Source organism: Camellia sinensis, chromosome 5 (genome assembly GCF_055761805.1).
Source record: "Camellia sinensis isolate YWXY chromosome 5, ASM5576180v1, whole genome shotgun sequence".
Taxonomy (NCBI): Eukaryota; Viridiplantae; Streptophyta; class Magnoliopsida; order Ericales; family Theaceae; genus Camellia; species Camellia sinensis.
In genome coordinates, this window is record NC_138965.1 from 159,848,251 (window position 1) to 159,869,866 (window position 21,616).

Here is a 21,616-nt window from a genome sequence, read left to right on the forward strand (position 1 = left end):
AAGTGTGATAGATGCACTAAGTGAACAAGTATGATAGATACACTGAAAATGAACACAAAGTGTGATAGATGCATTTAATGAACAGAGTATGATAGATACACAAAGCGAGAGTGTGTGATTGATACACAATGCGAACGCGTGTGATTGATACACAAAAAGGTAAGCACAAAGTGTGATAGATGCACTAAGTGAGCAAGTATGATAGATACACTAAGCGGGAGTGTGTGATTGATACACAGAGCGAACGCGTGTGATTGATACACAAAGTAGGCATAGTGTGAGCGTGTGTGATTGATACACAAAGTGGGCAAAGCGAGTGTGTGATAGATACACTATTTGAGCAAAGTGTAATTGATATACAAAGGGTGAAGTGAGCAAAGTGTGATGGATACACTAAAGGTGAACACAAAGTGTGACAGATGCACTTAGTGAACAAAGTATGATTGATATACTAAATGTGAACACGAAGTGTGATAGATGCACTTAGTGAACAAGTATGATGGATATACTAAAAGCGAACACAAAGTGTGATAGATGCACTATGTGAACCGAGTGTGATTGATACACTAAAAGCGAACACAAAGTGTGATAGATGCACTATGTGAACAAAGTGTGATTGATACACTAAATGTGAACACGAAGTGTGATAGATGCACTATGTGAATAGAGTATGATAGATACCCAAAGCAAGAGTGTGTGATTGATACACAAAAAGTGAACACAAAGTGTGATAGATGCACTATATGAACAGAGTATGATTGATATACTAAAAGCGAACACAAAGTGTGATAGATGCACTATGTGAACAGAGTGTGATTGATACACTAAAAGTGAACACAAAGTGTGATAGATGCACTATGTGAACAGAGTGTGATTGATACACTAAATGTGAACATGAAGTGTGATAGATGCACTTAGTGAACAAGTATGATGGATATACTAAAAGCGAACACAAAGTGTGATAGATGCACTATGTGAACAGAGTGTGATTGATACACTAAAAGCGAACACAAAGTGTGATAGATGCACTATGTGAACAGAGTGTGATTGATACACTAAAAGTGAACACAAAGTGTGATAGATGCACTTAGTGAACAAGTATGATGGATATACTAAAAGCGAACACAAAGTGTGATAGATGCACTATGTGAACAGAGTGTGATTGATACACTAAAAGCGAACACAAAGTGTGATAGATGCACTATGTGAACAGAGTATGATTGATATACTAAAAGCAAACACACAGTGTGACAGATGCACTTAGTGAACAAGTATGATGGATATACTAAAAGCGAACACAAAGTGTGATAGATGCACTATGTGAACAGAGTGTGATTGATACACTAAAAGCGAACACAAAGTGTGATAGATGCACTATGTGAACAAAGTATGATTGATATACTAAAAGCGAACACACAGTGTGACAGATGCACTTAGTGAACAAGTATGATGGATATACTAAAAGCGAACACAAAGTGTGATAGATGCACTATGTGAACAGAGTGTGATTGATACACTAAAAGCGAACACAAAGTGTGATAGATGCACTATGTGAACAGAGTGTGATTGATACACTAAAAGTGAAAAGTGTGATTGATACACTAGATGAATGAAGTGTGATTGATACACTAAATAAATGAAGTGTGATTGATACACTAAATAAATGATCTTAAAACGGAACTTCTTTGAATGAACCGTACATACAATATCGTGCGTGATTGAGGAAGAAACTTGATAGGTACAATGCATTACAATGCATGATGCTTAAGGAAAGCAATAAATGGACAAAGCGGCGCTTTAGAAAGCACCTCATGAGGTGAGTGGCGATGAACCGCTCTACTCTGACGGGGATCTCCCCTCGTGCTCTTCAAACACTTACCTTCAACTTACAGTACAAAGGCTCTGAAATGCTAACAAGGGTCTTTCACGTAGAACACTTGGGATGCCACTTTTCTTCCTAACCACATTCACAACTTTCCCTATTCTCCAACGGGGTGACAGACTAGGTTGGTTCAGTATCCAGAATTGAGGTGCATACACGCTATCTCAACCTATGGGGCTTCCATACAGATTTCAAGCCGGGGATACACCCCTGGGTATTTAAACCAGACTTTAGTCCCGGAAATCCCGAACCTTTATGTTCTAGGCATCAGCCATTCGAACTCTAGTTTCCACCATCGCAGCTGGTCTCTTAGGAACTCATTGCAAACACGGCCAAGATGTCCCTGGCACGAAACGGTCCTCAAGGAGAGCACTTCTGATTGCCTATTCTGGCTTGAAGCAGACTTGATCTTGAGCTTGAGGTAAAGGTACATTCATACTTCGGAGCATTGGCAAGACCTGAAGAGGTACACACGGAATGTAGTCCTGGAACTTACTGAAGTTGAAACAAACTCAGATACCCGACATTTTCCTCTTTTGCTTTTGCTTTGCAGTCCGGAACCATATATAGCTTCAGATAGGTCCTGGTTCTACTGTTCTCACATGACCTGGGTTGAATCCTGCGATTTTATGAAAGAACAAATTCTGTTTTGTACAAATGTGGAGAACGACACGGCACTCGGAGCACAAAACGATTTTATTTTTGAAATTGAGAGATGAGTTTTCGACCAAGTATTGAGCCTACGACTGAACACAGCAAAACGACTCAACAAGGAAATAAAAGGCACACAACCTAGACACATCGAGTAACACTCGAAACGACTCAAAACAAGAATCGAGATAAAACAAAAAGACACGACACTCAGACGTGCACAGGGAGCCTGTTTCACCGGGTAGTGTTTCCCACCCTTTCTCATTTGTGGTTCTCACATCACTCGGCCCTCAAGCTCTGTTTTTTTGAAAAAGCCCTTTCCTCACTTTTTCTCTCATCGCACATCTCTCTATTCTTCAATCTCTCATTTTTCATCCCTCCCCTGGGTGGTTGATGGATAAACAGCAAATTGTGGGTTCGTGCCCCTAGCATTCTGCTAGATTCTCTTTCGTCCGCTCACAGCTAGTGAATTCCTCCCACGGAAAGGTTGCGCTACAACTGGGTGTGTAGCAAATCTGTAGCTAACATCAGTTGATGATGCTTTGCTGGGGAGTTTGGACGTGATAAGATCTGTCCAGATGATGGAGTGGAATATCTTGCCCCATTCTAGTTCATGCTTCGCACTTTGCTTGATACCTCGTTGCTTGGAGGATGTGAGAGCTTTCTGCCCTTTGTTGTGCCCTTCTCTGGCGAATACGGTGCCCTTTCTGACAAGTAGAGTGCCCTTTCTGGCAAGTATTTTGACAAAGGGGAAAAGACAGAATACCTGACTCAACTGTGCCCCTAGTTCATCATTTTGACCATTTTTTGTTTTTGGCTTTCTACTAAAACAATTTTAACCAAAATGAGAGTTAGATTAACATGCTTGTTCGATTTTCTGATTCAAAATCATGCAAGTTAGGTTATGAGCACTGAAAATTTTCCTTGTTTGAGTCCAAGAAAAAGGTCCAGTTTTGGAAAAATGGAATAGTTTTCGAGAGAAGATCAGTCAACCTTAGTAAAAATTCTCAAAAACTGTTTTTTTTCAAACGACCACTGCTCAACAAGCATAGAACCCACTCTCGAGCTGCACAACCTCAGATTCGAAGGAAAATTGCTCCTTGCTTGAGGGGAGCTGCATGGCAACGGACAGTTATCCCTTGTTTGAACGGCACTGTAGCGCATTGAATGGCAACGGAAAGTTGCCCCTTGTTTGAATGGCACCACAGCGCATTGAATGGCAACGAAAAGTTACCCCTTGTCTGAATGGTCCCGCAGCGCATTGTAGTCAGTCCTCAGAGTGACGAACACAACCAAATTTTCGGATACAGAGAAAGCGAAGATGATCAAAACCATTACATGGGCACAATCAATTTGAAGTGTTTTACAGCTGGACTTCAGAACGAAGTTGCCTACGTATCCCAAACATGGGAATCAAGCCTTACGTAGTTTGGGGTTAAGGTACACTCGGGTATTAACCTCTCCTTTTGCGCTCTAACTTTTGCCAAGACCGCCCTTTGCGAGCTATGTTTTTCTTCTTTTCAATTTTTGTGTTATTTTCTTTTCTTTTTATTTCTTTTTTGATTTTCTTTTTTTGTTCTTTTCTTTGCATCTTTCTTTTTTGTTCTTTTGTTCTTTTCTTTTTTTTGTTCTTTTGGTTCTTTTCTTGCTCTAACTTTTGCCTGGGCCGACCTTCCGGGTTTTCTGCTCAGCGAGCCTCTCAAGGGTAAAAGTATAGCTTTGTCCATGTCAAATGGTTTTGAGATCCCGAAGTCATCTGAATCCAGGAGAATGGCTGTTGTTCGCTGACGATGCAAGAGTCCATCCAATGGAGGGTGAATTTGCCCCTAGTGTTTGTAGATAGGAACTCGGTTGTCCTTCAACAATGTCTTCTTCTTTCCTCCTTTCTGGGGTTTGGCGTTCTTGCCGATCTTCATCTTGGACTCTTCGAGCACATTTGAAATTCTTGCCCCTAGTTCGAGGGGTGCTCCTGATCTAGCTTCGCAAGCTTCTTGATCTGACTTTGTTGCCGCTAATTCACGAGCTGCTCTGGATCCGGCCACACAGGCCTTACATTGTAGTTGACCTTTGAACTTTTTGAGTTCTAGTCCAAGGTTTGAAAATGAGGAGTTGAGTCTCGAGGCTGAGAGCGATCCTAAGCTGCACAATTTCAAGAGCGATTCCACACAGGTCTTCGCAGGACCGCGTAAAACATTTTTTTGAAATCTTTTAAGAAAGCGACTAATCGCTCGCGTTGAAGACGGTGTGGGACCAATCTGGATCAAGCCAGGATCCTTCTCAGTACTCACGTTAACAAACATGATTTCATTCATTAAGGGCTTAGCGCGCCTCTCTTTCTCTCAATTTGATCAAAGTTTTGCAAATCCCGAGGAATTCCTTCCCCTTTGTTTTCATCACAATGTTTAAAAGGTTTTGAAAAACTCAGGTTATTACAATGACTTCAAGGCACAGAAAAGGCTGAGTTCTTAGTCAAATACTGCCATCTCATTCAGAACTTCCGGCATAACTGGCACAAGGCAGAAGCAAATACGAGAGCGTGAAAATCACTGTTGTTTCATTCAAAATCTGTCGGCACAACTGGTTCCCTGGCAGAAATAGACTCAAAACAAAACGAAAAGATAAACACAAAACAAAATGGTGACGCCCGAGGTAACACCCCCCGGAATCACCCGACTCCTATACAACAGGACTGACTCGATACAACAATGACAGACCCAAAACAAAAAGAGACTAACTCAAAACAAAAAGACAGACTCAAAACAAAACAACAAGACTGACCCAATACCCAAGTCAGAAAGCACAAAAGCTAGCATTGGCAAATGCTCAAAACAGTGCATGCCATACACCATATCTGAAATAAACTGAACGCCGCCCGCAGGTGGTTCATCCCTCGATCACATCACATTATACCCCACAGGTTCACTGGTCGAGTGCTGATAGACTTTGCTGGACTGGCGCGGGGATGACCCTGTTGTCAAACAGATCTTGTACATCATGGCGCAGACGAAAGCAACTGTTAGTGTCATGACTGGTTTGTTGATGGTACGCACAGTACCTAGTATGGTCATGCTTTAGAGGGAGAGGATCAGGTAAAGGCCGTTGTTCCAATGGTTTCAGATGTCCTTTCCGGATTAAGGCCTCTAGAGCCTTTGACAAAGGCATATAAAGTGGGGTGAAAACCCTCGTGACTCGGGGTGGATATTTGGCCGTCTGTGAGCTACTTCCGGACACACCGGTAAATGGGGTAGCTTTTTTTGATGTGGTGGTGGTGACCATGCCCACTTCAGAAGATCTTGCAGCTGCATCACCACTGGTGGTCGCATTCGAACTGCGGGTAAACGCCCTCCTGGGCTGCTCTTTCTCCTGGTCAATGAGGCCCTGCTTCATAGCATCCTCGATCTGTACTCCCATCTCATGCAAATCTGAAAAGGTAGGGAAGGGGAGCATGATCATTTTCTGCATTAGTTTGGGCTGGAGGTTGCGCACAACCATCCGTATTTGATCCTTATCCGTTGGCCTAATGGTCATCATTGAGGCTTTAGCCCTCCAGCGGGCCACGAATTCTGAGAAGCTCTCCTTAGGCTCTTGTCTCGTCGTCTCAAGATCACGGGTCGTAATCTCGATTTGGGTATTGTATGAATATTGTGCGACAAAGGCCTCGGCCATCTCTTCTCAGCTTCGTTTCACTGAATCCTCCAATTTGGCGTACCAGATGGCCGCAATACCCGACAGGGTCCTGCCAAAAAGGGAAAGCTTCTGTAATCTTGTCAAGCCCATCGGGCGCAGAACATCTGAAAATAAACTCAGGTGGACCATGGGATCTCCTGACCCGTCAAAACGGTCGATGTGAGGCATCTTGAACCTATCCGGCAGTGTCACAGCTGCGACGGTGTACCCGTCCTCAATGTCCGGGATGGACTTTACCCCCTGGGATTTCTTGAACAACTTTTCAAGCTTGCTCAACTTCAACGCTGTATGGTCTACCTCGAACTCAAAGGGAGAGTCCGATGGGTTGATTGGTGCTTTAGACAGCTGGGGTAAGATTGGGGGCGGAGCCGGCCCTGTCGGAATGTCCATACCTTCTTGGACATTTGGCGTCTCCCCGGGTATTGGATCTACTGGTGGGGGGGAGCTTGATGCGAAGCAGATGCTCCGTTTTGCTGTTGCAATCTGGTGATTAGCTCTGCCTGTTGGGCCATGATCGCAGCCTACTGTTTGGCGAATTTAGCTTGGCGGACAGCATCTTGCTGCATGAGTTTCATACTTTCTTGCATCTGGCGCATCATTGCCTCCATCCCTGATGTGTTCTGCTGATCCATCTAACTGACTGGTATCTATCCCTGCAGTAGAAACTGAGACCTCAGCATGACTGTTCACTGGTGGGGTGGATAAGGGCCACTGATCTGGTAACTGCTGAACTGGTGATTTGTGCCTGACTGACCCTTTTACCCTGCCTCTGGTAAAGGAACACTGATTGCCCTTGAACTGAATCTCTGACCTGACAAAGTCTATCAGCACAAGTTCGATGAACCTCGGGGGATATCGGAGCCTTCTGAAGCTATGGTTCCCAGACTACCCTAGCAAAAGAGAAAACATGCAGCATCTGAGCATAACTTCACCAAAACAGATACGAGCATAATAGGAAGACTGTGCCCTCTACTGAATTCTGCCCCCAAAATTCTGCCTCAAATCTGATACCCTTGGGTAAAACTGATTCTTCACATTCTGATGCCCGTAGGCCTGATACCCAGACTTGCAAACTAATACATGCATTCCTGTAGAGACGCACTCTAAAAGCACATAGCAAGCAAGTGAGAGCCAAAACAACCCTATGTTGGGGTAGGGTTTCCCTGTCCTATTTTGTCAGGAGCTAGGGTTTCACTACGCACACAGCGGTTTCAAACAACCTATATCGGGTAAGCAACCTGTCCTAGTTTGGAATGGTCACTATGGATTCCGAATATGCACTAGGTCGAATGGTCAAAAAGGGTGCCCCGGTAAAACCGGGGTTTGTGTTCCCATACTGGCAGAGCCCATAACCGGTCAGCCTTATGGTCATGCCTTGACAAGACAAGCCTCTGGCAAACCGTTCAGGAATAGCAGATGACAAACACGGTGTCCTAGGCGTACCAATGCAAATGCAATACAAAGAAACACACAAGTGTAGTCAAAACAAGATATCATGAGTTCGAGTCAAGTTCTCTAAATCCCCAGCAGAGTCGCCAGAAATTGTAGATAAGTCCGCGGGGGGACCTCGCTACAGTTCGGACTCGATTTGTGTCACGGTTCTTAATCTGAACCAAAGAGTCCAAATCCGGCAAATCGTTTTGAGAAAACAGATTTTGAAAGAAGTGCCAAACATAGACTGCTTTGCCAGATACAGAGTCGCCACTTAAATATTTTATTTTAGGAAATTTAGGAAACCCTGACTCGTTGCCTAAGGCCACGTGTCCGTCATCACCAAAGTTGCCTCGGCTCGGGAACTTGGGTACGATTGGGGAAGGTCACTTCGTGAGCACCCCCGCTCGCCCGATCAAAGATCGGCCTCTACTAACCATGATATCAAGTTTTGAAAATATTGTGTGTTCTTATTTCGATTTTTTAGCCTAGGTTTACTATGTGATGCGCACAGCATACAAGTATAGACCGGGTCGCCTGAATTGGAACAAAACATTTCGTGTTTGTTTTTGAAAGATGGTTTTATGGTGCTACTCGCAAGTAGGTTAAGACATGGATTTGCCACCCTCTGGTGGGCTTAGAAAAGATGATTTTGCCACTATCTAGTGGGCTTAAAACTCACAGTCAATGATTTGTTCCAATCCAAATAACCCAACCTTCACCCACAGGCATTCAGGCAGTCATATCACATAAGTAAATAGCCTCATGGTAAGCATGCTATCATGGCAGTCACTCACACACATGCAAGGATGCTAAAGCATAAAACTCAGACCTATTGCCGATACTAAGTAGCAGTCAAAAATTTGTATCCATTTTTCATGATATTATGCATGGATCAGATATATCATGGCGAATTCTTCAGAAAAAATGGTGTCTTCCACAATGGAATTTGATAAGTGAGATTTCGAGTAATGAATATGAGCGCAATTGAAATTCCTGGGGAGTTATACATTTGTGTATTGATAAGACCATTCACTATTTCTTGAAGCTCGATCTCTCCACCGAGTACTCCAAGCCAAAACAGAAACTAATTAGAAATCCAAGCATGATCCTAAATATGCTGAAATGCCTAATGCAACACATGCAAGAATGCAACTATAGCAGGCTCGGCTATTCTAAACATGGCATATGAGGTGCAACAGCTAACAAGTATTTAATCTTGGAATTGAAATACAAATGCAGTTAGTATGATACGCCGAGCTCGGTGCATGCAAAACAGATGAATGCATGCAACATGCTATCATACTGTATGCTAATTGAAACATGCCCTAATCTAACCATCATAAACTGGTAAATAAAAGGGAGAAAGACGTGGGGTTGGAAGACATGCATCACACACACGCACACTTATTACAATTATGCCCTCGCACAGAGGGTCCGAATAAATGATATACAGTCCCAAATAAATAATACAGTCCGAATGAATACCGAATTCTAATTGATTAACAAATTAAACTAAGAAAGCTGTAAACTAGCATGCAAGCTAGGGACTGCCTTGACTCCGCTCCGGATGATGAATGGTGCATGCTCGGGTTGCTTGGCACGGAAATCCACTGCGATGCCCCAATTAGCCTCTGTTTGCGATTGATGCCGGAATGCTGTGCAAGGCTTTTGAAAGGCTATTGATTCTTGATTTGCTGCAACAGAGAGCAGGAAAAGGGCATGGCAATGTATTTTCACAAATGTATGCATGCCTCGATCCTTGTGCCACCAATCACGCATCTCGATGCATGATGGCCGAGGAGTTGAATTGTGCAACTCAATATAGAATGAATGCATATGAAAACACAACAAGACCTAACTCCATCATGGGCAATCCAGAGTGTCGGTGACAGGGAATTGAGACACGTTCTGTCACCCGAAGTACGAAACGTCCCTCGTTTTCCGTGCTCGGGCTAACACCTATCCCAAGTACGATGCAATATGCATGATATGCATGAAATGCAACTAAGATACAACCTAACATACACAATGCTATGAAATGGCATACACGATGCACGAGATAACATGGCATACACAATGCGCTAACATACAACCTAGCATACGCAATGCTATGAAATGAAATGGCATATACCATTGATAATGGACTTACACCAACATGAGTGGACCTCAGCCACACTCACATAAAAGGCCATTAGATGAAAATGAGACACTCGAGATGCGTGCACACGTGCACGCAAACCGAGGACCGAACCTAAGGCACAAATGCCACTCTAACAAAGCATGGCAAGGTATGAAACATGATATGCAAACATGCAAATTTCAGTACCAAAATATGATGCAAAACAACCCCGAAACATGGAAACATGGCACCCGATGCATGAAATGAGACCCGAAACTCGAAACTAGGCGCATGGAATGACTTATAGCTATACAAAGCATGCATTATTTGAATATGAAGCATAAAGACAGAATCAAGGCAGTCCCAAAACAAGCATACTTACAGTTTTAAGCAAGGCCAAACAATGGACACAAATAGGACTAAGCTAGCATGCAAAAATGGCCCTGTAAAAGAGGTAATGAAGCAAGTAGCAGCTGTTGGCCCTAAATGGCCAAGAGCCCTTCAACAAAGTTGAAGAGGGGCTCAAAATAAAGCACTTTACAGTTTTCAACAAGCCACGTATCTAAACACAAACAGGCCTAAAACATTGTGCAAGAAATGGGCCAAAAGGGAGACAAAGAAGCAAGTGATGGTTGCTGGCTTCAAACAGAGGAGGGCCCTTCAACAAAGTTGAAGAGGGGCCCAAAACATGGTGTTTTACAGTTAGTGACCAAACCCAAAACAGTGCACATGCAAGCTTAAAATACTATGCAAAATAAGGCTTAAAAAGAGGTTTAAACACAAAGAGCAAAAAGGGAACTCCAAACAGCAAAGGTCCCTTGATAAAACATGAAGAGGGGGTTGAAGTAAGGCTATTTACAGTTCGGACCAGAGCCCAAAAATACAAGCACAAGGGGCTAACAAAACATGCAAAAATAAGGCCAAAAGAGGGATAAAGAGGCAAGTGACAAAAGGAAGCCTCAAACAGTGAAGAGCCTTTCAACAATGTTGAAGAAGGGCTCAAAATAAGCTACTTTACAGTTTATAACCAAGCTCAAAACAGTTTACAAATAGGCCTAAAATACAATGCAAGAAAGAGGCGTACAAGAGAGGTAAAGAAGCAAGTGTAAAAAGGAAGCCTCAAACAGGGAGAGGCCCTTAAACAAACATGAAAAAGAGCTCAAAATAATGCTATTTTCAGTTAGGGTCGGAGCCCAAATATGCAAGCAAGAGGAGCTAATATATTGAGCAAAAATAAGGCCAAAGAGAGGGATAGAAGACTTACCCTTGAAGACCAATGCTTCAACAACTCTTGGACCAAGTTTGGGAGCCCTTGACCTCTGGAAATAGCCTTGAAGCTGCTGGAATAGAGTGTGGATTGGTTGGCTTGGAGATGGAGTAGAATGGATGTAGGATTTGAGAGGTTTTGGAGCTTGGAATAGAGAGAGAGAGAGAGAGAGAGAGATAATGCAAGAGCCTTAAACCAAACTTTCTAACCCTTAAAACACAGCTGGGGTTGTTGGTTATATAGGCAAGAGTGTGGGAAAAAAGGGGGGGAAATGGATTTCAAATTTCCTCCCAAAAGTGCAGCCCCCCGGATACACAATATGGGGGGAAACAAAATACAGATTTGTAATGTACCAGAGGAGGGGAGCAAGGCCGGCCTGGTTTTTGAGTTGCAGGTGGCCGGCCGGCCCTCCCCATGGCCTGCCGGCCAAGGGTCAAAAGGTTCAAGAAGTATTAGTGGTCGGCCATCCCAGATTGGTGGTCTCCCATGTGTGCACAACACAACCATGTGGTCAAAAATTGGAGAAAGTAAACCAGGAGAGAGAAAAGCCCACTTTTTGGAGGGGTTCAAAAGGGTCAAACACAATTACTGGCCGGCCATGTGATATTGGTGGCCTCCCAGGTGTGTACAACACAAATATGTGGTTTAGGGCTGAAAAAAGTGGCCTTAGGGTGGTCAACATTGGCTTTCAAGTGAGAAAAACGGGCGACGGAGGGCGATAGAGGAATAAAACTGGTTGTCAGAACAATTATTGGCCTCCCACCCTTCTACGACCTTCCTAACAATGAAACAGAGGTCCCTGCCAAAAATGAACTCAAACCGATGCAAAATGGAGGTTCGGGGGCCGAAATGCGCAGCCCAAGGCCCCGAAAACTGACTGTTAGGCACCGGAAGTGGTGTTCGACCACGAAGTTGGTTTTTCGGACCACAGTGTCCCTCAAAAGGGAGCAAATAAGATGCATGCCAAAAACCGGAGTAAACGGAGGTGGTTAAGCGGTCCCGAACCGAGGCACACGGCCAACGGCTCCGAAAAATCGAAAACCGGACTCCAAACGGGCAAAATGGCCTACGATCACGAAACGTAGCCTACGGCCACTGAGAGATGATCTATGAGACCTCTCCCTCCCTTCGGGAAGAGAAGACGGAGAAAACGGGGCCTGGTTCACAAATCGAGGCAAAGCACAAAAGAGTCCGGAAGTCCGGAGGCAAGGCTCACGGCCGAGACTCCGCGACCTCTGAACGAGCACAATATGCACCATCACCGAGCGCTCAATCGGTGACGTCTGAGTCTTAAGGTCGGTCAAAAATGGGTTGTCTACACACTTCATCAGTTTGATGTGAAGAATGTCTTCCTTCATGGAGACCTAGAAGAAGAGGTCTATATGGATATTCCTCTTGGTTTTGAGGATGCTAAGTCCAAAGGTAAAGTGTGCAGGCTCCGGAAGTCACTTTATGGGCTAAAGTAGTCGCGTAGGCCGTGGTTTAAACGGTTTGCTCAAGCTATGCTGAGATATGGATTCAAGCAAAGTCAAGCTGATCACACCTTATTTGTGAAACACTCCTAACATGGTAAGACCACAGCTCTGATTGTTTATGTAGATGATATTGTTCTGACAGAGAATGATGTTACGGAGATCCCTCGGTTGAACGAATACTGGGCTAAGGAGTTCGAAACCAAAGACTTGGGGTCATGTGAAGTATTTCTTGGCCATTGAAGTAGCTCAGTCCAAGGATAGTATCTTCATATGCTAGAGGAAGTATGTCCTTGACTTGCTAAAGGAAACTGGGATACTTGGAGGTAGACCATGTGATACACCTCTAAAACCGGGCTAGAAACTAAGTGAGGATCAAGTAGGAGAGCTAGTGGACAGGGGGCGATATCAGAGACTAGTGGGTAAGCTCATATACTTATCCCACTCATGTCCAGACATTGCTATTGCAGTGAGCATGGTTTACCAGTTTATGCATGTCCCTAGAACTTCTCACTTAGAGGCGGTCATGAGAGTCCTGAGGTACCAGAAGTCCTCTCCTGGAAAGGGTCTCTATTTCTCGAAACATGGGCATCTCAGTGTGGAGGCATTTGCGGATGCAGATTAGGCTGGATCAATCACTGACAGACGATCAACTTCAAGATATTGCACATTTGTTGGAGGCAACTTAGTCATATGGCGCAGTAAGAAACAAAATATGGTTGCTAGATCTAGTGCTGAAGCAGAATTCAGAGCTATGGCTCAGGATGTATGTGAGTTGCTATGGATTAGGCTATTGTTGGAAGACTTGGGGGTTCATCAAACCGATTTCATGAGAATGCACTGTGACAACAAGGCGGCTATTAACATAGCTCATAATTCGGTTCAACATGACAGAACCAAGCATGTGGAGATTGATGGGCACTTCATCAAGGAAAAGCTCACTAGTGGCGCCATATGTACTCCATTTGTGAAGACTGGGAACCAACTAGCAGATATTTTCACCAAAGAAATAGGGAGCAAATCATTTCATGACATTCTCAATAAGCTGGGCATGCGAGATATCTTTGCACCAGCTTGAGGGAGAGTGTTAGAATAGGAAATTATATTCACATGTTAGAATAGGAAATGATATTATTCTGATTTGTTCCTTGATCTATGTAATGGGCTGTTATCAGTTGGCCATTAAATCATGCCTTCCTGCACTCATGTAATTATGGTTTATTTCACATATAAAAAGGGATGAGGTCTCACTCATTCCCTAACTCTTCTCTTCTCTAAAACTATTAGTTATCAACAAATATTATGATAAAATCTCATCGCTTCTATTGCAGGAACCATACCATGATGCTCTTCAATATTTGTCTATTGCCTATCCATGCTCTTCAATAATATATTTTTTTAAAGTCTGTATGGTTATATTGGTAGTTTCTGGTATTTTGCAGGATCAGTATGTAATTGAGCAATCCACAACTAGTGAGAGGGGGCCCTTAATAATGAATGCATTTGAGATGATTACCCTGTCTCAGGGGTTGAATCTTTCAGCCTTGTTCGACAGGCGTCAGGTACAGTTACATACCGTCTATTTTGGAACCAGAGCATCACCTAATCTCCCATCAATCCTCTATTTGTTCTAGTTTTTGTTATTCATTTGGGTAGTACTATCATAAACTTCATACTTGTTGGAATTGATAGCTTAAACTTATGGCTCCTCCTAGTGATTATAACATTCCAAGTACTACATTTTTTGGTACGATGTGAGAGATATTTCATGCAAGTAACATATGTGCTTATCTCAAGTGTCACTCCCTGTTTGTAGCATGTTAATACTGAAGTGTTTATTTCTTGTGCTTTTTGTGTGAAGTAGACTTGTTCATTAACTATTTGCCTTCTAACTATTTAGCTACTGGAGGGCAATCAATTTTATTAATCTTTGGCAGGATTATGTAAAGCGGCAAACTCGTTTTGTTTCCCGCCAGCCAGCTAAGCTTATAATTTCAACTATTGAAGCTGTTGCAGAATCAATGGGTCTCAAGGTCCATACGCGTTATTACAAGGTGTAGTTTCTAATATATTTTGCAGTTGATCTTACCTTGACGCTTCCCCTTGAATTCTTTATTCGAATGATGATAACAAATCATCAGTTGCAACTATTTTTGCCATGTAATTGTAGATTTCCTGTTTAGAAATATGGAGCCCATTTTCAGCTAGAGCTGCCCTAGTTTTTTCTTTTTCACTATGTCTATGGGTTTGTGGTGGTTATTTTTTTTTTTAATTTTTTCTTGTTCCTTCAAGTTATCTTTTGGTTGCAGTCTGACTTTTAGTAGATGTGGTTGGTTTAAGTTGCCTTGTCATATTATAAAATTATCAGCCTTGAGTAGAATATATCATATAATTAATTAATAATACAGATGACCTAGAGTTGATGTAATTTATCAGGTGATGAAGCTTTTAACATTTGCCTAGTGTGAGGCTAAATGGCATCTAGAGTTGATGAGTTTGTTTGAATGATTTGAGGCTGGGATCATTGAATGATTTTAGGTTGGGATCATTCTTTTTGAAGTTTATGAGAAGTTTGGTTGTTAGGAAAGAAACAATGTGACATTTAGTTTAGGGTAAATTGAACTTTAAAACCCTTGGTTTTAGGCCCCAAAACACGTAGCCTTCTTAAAATTTGTTTTGTGACATTGAACCCCCTTGTGGTGACAACAAAACTGTAAAAGTGAAGAGACGTAATGGAAAATGTAAAATGACAGAAATAACCCTGAAATGTTTATGAAGCATGTTGAACTTGTACCCGTTTCCACCTCCGGTGGTCACAACCATTGGCCAGCCACCTTTCTACCTCTTTTCCTTGCTTTCTTCTAATCTTCTTCTCAGCTTATATAATTTGACGGGTCACTTCTCTCAATTTTATTTTCTGATTAGTTTTGTTGGTTATTTATTATGGCTATTATTGGTCGAAATTAGAAGATCCTATGATACATTGGTCATTAAGTCACATTCCAACATGAAATACAAAGTACATAAATATCCTGCTATATTGATTTCTATCATAGTATGATACAAGACACCTGATTAATTGCTTGCACAAGAAGAGGTTGCTTAGGACCAGTGAGCCATGAGTTCAAGTTCATGTTTTGTTCCTTTGCTCCTTTGGCATAGTATTGGGTACTATCAATTGCTTTAATTTGTGTGTGTGTGTGTGTGTGAGAGAGAGAGAGAGAGAGAGAGAGAGAGAGAGAGAGAGAGAGAGAGAGAGGTTCATCTTGTCATCATCTATAGGACTTTCAGCTCCTACACATGGGTTTCCTTTATATAAGTCAGTCTTCTAACACTATAACTAACCATGAATATGACTAATGAATATATAGCAGCCCAGTTCAATGGTTGTTGCATCACAATAGTTGAAATCTTCAGTCCCATGCAGTTATGTTGCAGAAAAATGTGTTTAGAGTTTCTGACCTTTTTCTCTAGTTTTTTAGAGATAGGAGACTTGGAGGTTTGATAAAGAAATAGGAGAGATGGAGGGTTTGGGGGTCTACATGTAGAAGAGGATGAAGAAGAATTGGGTTTGTAGCTGTGGGAGTGGTGACCAGAGGTTAGGCAGATGAAGGGTGAAGGTGGCTGGAGGTGAGGAAGGTGAAGGTGGCATGGCAGGTGGCTGGCCTGTGTGAGTGAGGTTTTGGAGAGAGAAAGAAACATGAAGAGAGAAAAGAAAAGTGGTCAGTGGCTGAGGGGGGAAGCTGCGAGTGTTGTGGAGGGTGGTATTAGCAAGTGGTTGTAGTGGCCAGAGATGGAGAAAAAAAGGTGGTGAAGAAGAAAATTGTGAGGACACATGAGTTACTACCCCGAAGTATTGGGCACACTCAAAAATTTTAAATCCAAATTTGTCACACTCATGCAGTGCTAGTTTGGATGAAAATTTAATGGTTTCACTTTACACAGCACCGTGAGGGGGTTTGTGTCACAAATCAAACATTAGGGAGGCTCAGTGTCTTTTATGCCCAAATTACAAAGGGGTAAAAGAGTAATTTACCTCCCCCCCCCCCCCCCCCCCTCTCTCTGTGGGCTGCATGGCTATGTGTTAATATGAAGTTCTTCTGTGTACTATATTTTGAAAATTATCTTATGTTTTGAAGTTCTTGTGTCCCAAGATCTTTCCAGATATGGCTATTCTGGACAAATTAATAGCAAGTTGACTTGGCCAAGGTCTTAGAGAGTCTTGGTTAAATGTTATATATCGTGTTTCGAATAAATCATAAAATTAATTGAATTATATAAAGACACATGTTTCACCAACCCAGGTGCTAATTAGCTAAAATTTTGTTCCTATTCTTTATAATTCATTCTGATGAATGTTCCATAGACTAGACTTGAAGGAGTATCTGCAAATAAGAAAGGACCAATTGCTGTTGTATTGGAGGTAATTCTTATACGTCAATTTCTTGATTACTGCTTCTGTTATTGTTGATAGACAGGCCAGGGCTCCACACTAGCGTTGTATTTCTAAGAGATTTATAACGTGCCTTTAGGTTTATGAAGTTGCCCCATCCCTTTTCATGGTCGATGTTCGTAAGGCTGCTGGTGATACTCTTGAATATCACAAGGTTAGTTTGTACTAGCTTTTAAAACTTACATCTGCGTTCATTATTTTTTGTTGAATAAAATCCATTCATTATTTTTTTTTGAATAAAATCCATACTGTTACCAAGACTTACATCAATATATATTTATGGATCTTTTACTTTGTTAGTCGAACTGCGTAGTTAAATTAGCAAATTTTAGGCTAACACCTTCGTATTTTGATTATTTGAGTTTCCATTTGTTATAGTGCTCCATCAGAACTATGGCTTTGTCAAACCTTAGGCTGTGACATCTTTCTTCACAAAGTTGCAACCATTACCCCGATTCTTTATTTCTCAGCCTAAGCCTTAGTTTGGAGTAAGAAAAAAATTAAAATTAAAATTAAAAAGGGGCAGCTTTCAGTGTTGATCCATGTTAAATAGCCTTTAATATGGAGTGCCTCACTCTAGTCATGGCGCAAAACGTTTTCTGAAAAACATTTTTTGCATAGTTTGGCGTTTGGTATGATAGAAGGCTATGATGCACAGACACAGACATGGACACGAGACTGGACATGCAAATTTTCAAAAAACGGGAGACACGACACGCTGGGGACACGCTTAATATATATAATTTTATTTATTTATTATATGTCTAAAATTGAAAAAAAAAATCATTGAAAGGTAATTAAAAATGAAAAATAACACTAACAAAATTTTTAAAAAAAATATATATATTAATAAACACATTCAACAAAACAATAAAATTAATAAACACATTTAATAAATTTATTTTTTTCTACAAATAAAAATAGTTTGTTGTGTGTATGTTTAGGTTCAGCAAACAAAAATATCCAAAAAATAGAAAATTTAAAAAGAGGGTTTGAGGTATTAAAAAAAAAAAAGGATTTAGAAAAAAAGATAAAAAAACGTGCATATTTAATAAGAGAGAGAAAAAAATAATAATGCAAAACAGAGAGAGAGAGAGAGAGAGAGAGAGGACCTGCGAACTTAAGAAAGAAGAACGAAAGACATACCTCGATTATCTAGGGTGTCAACAGGTTCTTCACCCAAGAGCTTCAATAGGTTCTTCACCCTCTCTCTCTCTTTCTCTCTCTCTCTACAAGCGTGTACCGAACGTGTCCCGCTGTGAAAAATTCAAAAAAAAAGGGGACACCTCCCATAGTGTCCAACACATGTCTACCACGTGTTCGACCTGTGTCCATGTCCGACATGTGTCAGACACCCATACGCTACCTTTGGAGAGGTGTCCATGCTTTATAGACTGAAAGCGAAAGTTTAACAAAAATTCTTTTTTAGTCAATGAAAGCTAGCTTATTTGGACGGTGAAAAATGTTTTTTGAACTAAAATTTTATCAACGCCACCACCACTACCTCCGCTATCCCACAACCACCAACATCCCACCACTAATATAGCCAAACTTAATCTACGCAAAATATTTTCTGTAAAAGATGCTTTCCGTCAAAACAAATTGAGCACTGAATGAAAAATGTTTAATATCTTATAGTAGTGGCATTTGCTTCATGTACCCAACCTACCATAGAGCTGGATGGTTTGGATCACCATTGTAAAAACACATCCTCAACTAGATGCGATTGAACATAGAAATCAGAATTAGCATTCATCATGGATGTCTTCACTAATAGAGTTTATCCAAGTAAAGCTAATGAACTCTCCTAAATTTTGACGGGTCACAAGTAATCAATATTGTTGTCCTACTAATTCAAGCGATATAAAGCACGCATTGGTTCGTTCTTTTCTGATCTCATTGTTTCATCAGACGTGCATTGATTGCTGTTTTACACTAATCAAATATTGATACATGCTCTCGCATTCTTTTGCTGCAGTTTTACAAGAACTTCTGTGCTAAACTTGAGCATATTATCTGGAAACCAAAAGAGGCAAATTCTACTTTGCATAGAACGGTGACTATTTGATCCGTAACATATACATGTTATGTAGTTATAGATCTAAAAAGATCGATCCATAGGCATTTAGTCACCATGTTGTTATGCTTTAAAACTAAATTACTTGTTTTATGTAGTTTATTCAGATCAGATTCACTTGGGTTGATCATTCTCATCTTTGTATTTAGAGATTGTATGTATCGGAAAGTCAGCCGTCTCTGGTTGTATAAAGAGTGATGTGTAAAGTGAAGACTCTCTGATTTATGAACACAAATTATTATGAAATTGGCAAAGTTAGTTCGGCATTCAATTGTCAGGAATTGTGAGAAAGTTGTTCATAGGAAAAAGTATAGTAAAGTAAAATGAAGTAATATGAATTTATTTGAGAAAATTTATCCAATGTGGAAGTTAAAGTTGAGTCCCCACTACTTGTTTTTGCTAATTAAGCATGAAAAAAGTTTTGAGAAAATTGATTTTATTTTTTTATTTATGTCGAACGGGGAAGGTGGGCCAATGTTGAAACTTTGAAGCTATATTTGGATCTTAAATTTGAGGAAATAGTTGTACAGGGAAAGAAAACGAGTAGTGCAAGAAGAAAAAGAAAAAGAAAACACTTCTATTTCACTTTTTTCTTCATTCCACAAATTTTTTCTTTATCTTTAAACTTCAAACACAGTTTTAGCGCGATCAAACTGAACATGTCATGGATTACACATAGTTGGCAACTCATTTGCTCACATATGGTGACTCTGGTGTTGCCGAAGTAATTCATTCTAATTATATATGAGTATAGCCATTAATTATTTCAAATTATACACAAAATATAGATTAAATCAAAGGTTTGGATTATTTCCACTCTATATCCAAAGCAAATATATATGACAATTGAGTCAATGATAAATGTTGTACAAACAAAAAAAATTTATAATTTTTTTTTAGAGAACTTACATATAGGTCTTAATAGGTGAATTTATTATTTAATAGGTCCTATGATAATTAATGACATTCTTCATTAAATAATGTTTAAAAAGTCACTAATAGTTAATTTTTAGTGAGTTTGAAATTTTTATCACAAAAAAGTCGCAAATTATAAGTTCTAGCGACAGTTTAAAGAAATCATTACAAAAAAATATCTAATTTTTAACATTTAGTGACAGTTTAAAAAATGTCACAGAAAAATGTCACTAATTGTAAGTTTGAGAGATAATTTATAAAAATCATGATAAAAAATGTCACTAATTATTAATTTTTAGTGATATATGCAAAAAATTGTCAAAAAAAATTATTTTTAGAAACAATTTTACTATGACTAACCTTCAACAAGATTTAATAAGAATTAAAACTATTAAGACTTATTTATAATTTATGTGTCAGGTAATATATAATAATTAAAATTTCAAATTTAAAACAGACGTCATTATAATAATATGATAGGTAGTATATTAGTCAATAAATGAATTATTTATTTATACAATATTTTCAGGGGAACTATTAAAAAGGTGGACTAGTATTACAGCACATAGGCGGCTAACCATTTGGATTAATTTAGTGGCAACAAAACGTGACATATTGGTGATTGGGTGGTCTTTTGGCCTTTTAGGTAAAATTTAAAATATATATATATATATGTTTTAGGGAAATTATTCAATATTTTCGGAGTATCACGTGTCTATATTTCCTAACCAATCTTCACTCAATATGTCCTTTCATGTTTTTCAATTACCCAACACAATACCTCACCTATCTACCTTTTCTATCAATCATAATACTATAGAATACCATGTGTTCATACTCTGAAATTACTGAATAATTACCCATGTTTTAGTTACTATAGGAGCACATACATGGGCAGTTCTATGCGGAGTTGGTAGGTTGTGCGTCTTGTTAAGCACATTTTTTAATTTATTTTAATAATTTAAATTATTTATTTTTTAAAATATATTGAGTATAATATAAATGTAAAAATTTGAGTTAATTAGATATCAAGTCATTTTATCAAATTACATTTATATTTAGTTTTATATTTCAAATTATAGTTACTATTAATTTTTTAATATACAAATGTGATTTGAAAAGAGGATTATTAATTTTTGATCAATTTGATTTTTTACAGACATATTCTACTTGATATGTTTTAAAAAATAAATAATTAAAATAATTAAAATCGTCTCCAGAATAGGCTCAACAGGCTGAACAACAGTGTGCTCAGCAGCCCCTCCAAATTCATGCCGTTTGATTACGAGGCAAGGAAAACATTATAAATTCATCACAAAACTTTTATTCTCCAGGAGACACCACTTTTTTGTATGACATGGTCCTACCATGACTTTATAATTGCTTTTTATGTAAAGTTAAATTATAAATGAACCCCATGACATTTATTTAAAATGTAAATAGTCTTTTATAGTTTTAGAAATTACATCTCCAGTCTTTTAAAGTTTTTAATTTTATAGCAAATAGTTAATTTTATTAATAAATCATTAAGTTAATTAACAGTTTTTAATGATATCAGAAATTTATTTTAATTAATAGTTTAGATAATTTTGTTAATGTATAAGAGAATAATTATGAATTTCACTTTTTCAATTAATTTTATTAAATAAAAAATTCTAA

General features: G+C 39.7%; 1 protein-coding gene across 4 annotated transcripts in view; it reads left to right on the forward strand.

The window, feature by feature from the left end:
* LOC114301976 (CBL-interacting serine/threonine-protein kinase 24) overlaps positions 1–19,313 on the forward strand; it is a 41,514-nt gene extending 22,201 nt beyond the window's left edge. For 2 of the 4 annotated variants that reach the window (XM_028246939.2, XM_082870279.1), the window contains exons 10-14: positions 13,955–14,074; positions 14,450–14,566; positions 16,879–16,935; positions 17,045–17,119; positions 18,944–19,313. In XM_028246939.2, the coding sequence (XP_028102740.2) occupies positions 13,955–14,074; positions 14,450–14,566; positions 16,879–16,935; positions 17,045–17,119; positions 18,944–19,033 (459 nt within the window). In that variant the 3' untranslated portion in view covers positions 19,034–19,313. Of the gene's footprint in view, positions 1–13,954; positions 14,075–14,449; positions 14,567–16,878; positions 16,936–16,986; positions 17,120–18,943 lie in introns of all 4 variants that reach the window. The other 2 variants (XR_014330386.1, XR_014330387.1) reach the window with 2 other exon arrangements.
* Positions 19,314–21,616: the final 2,303 nt, after the last annotated feature.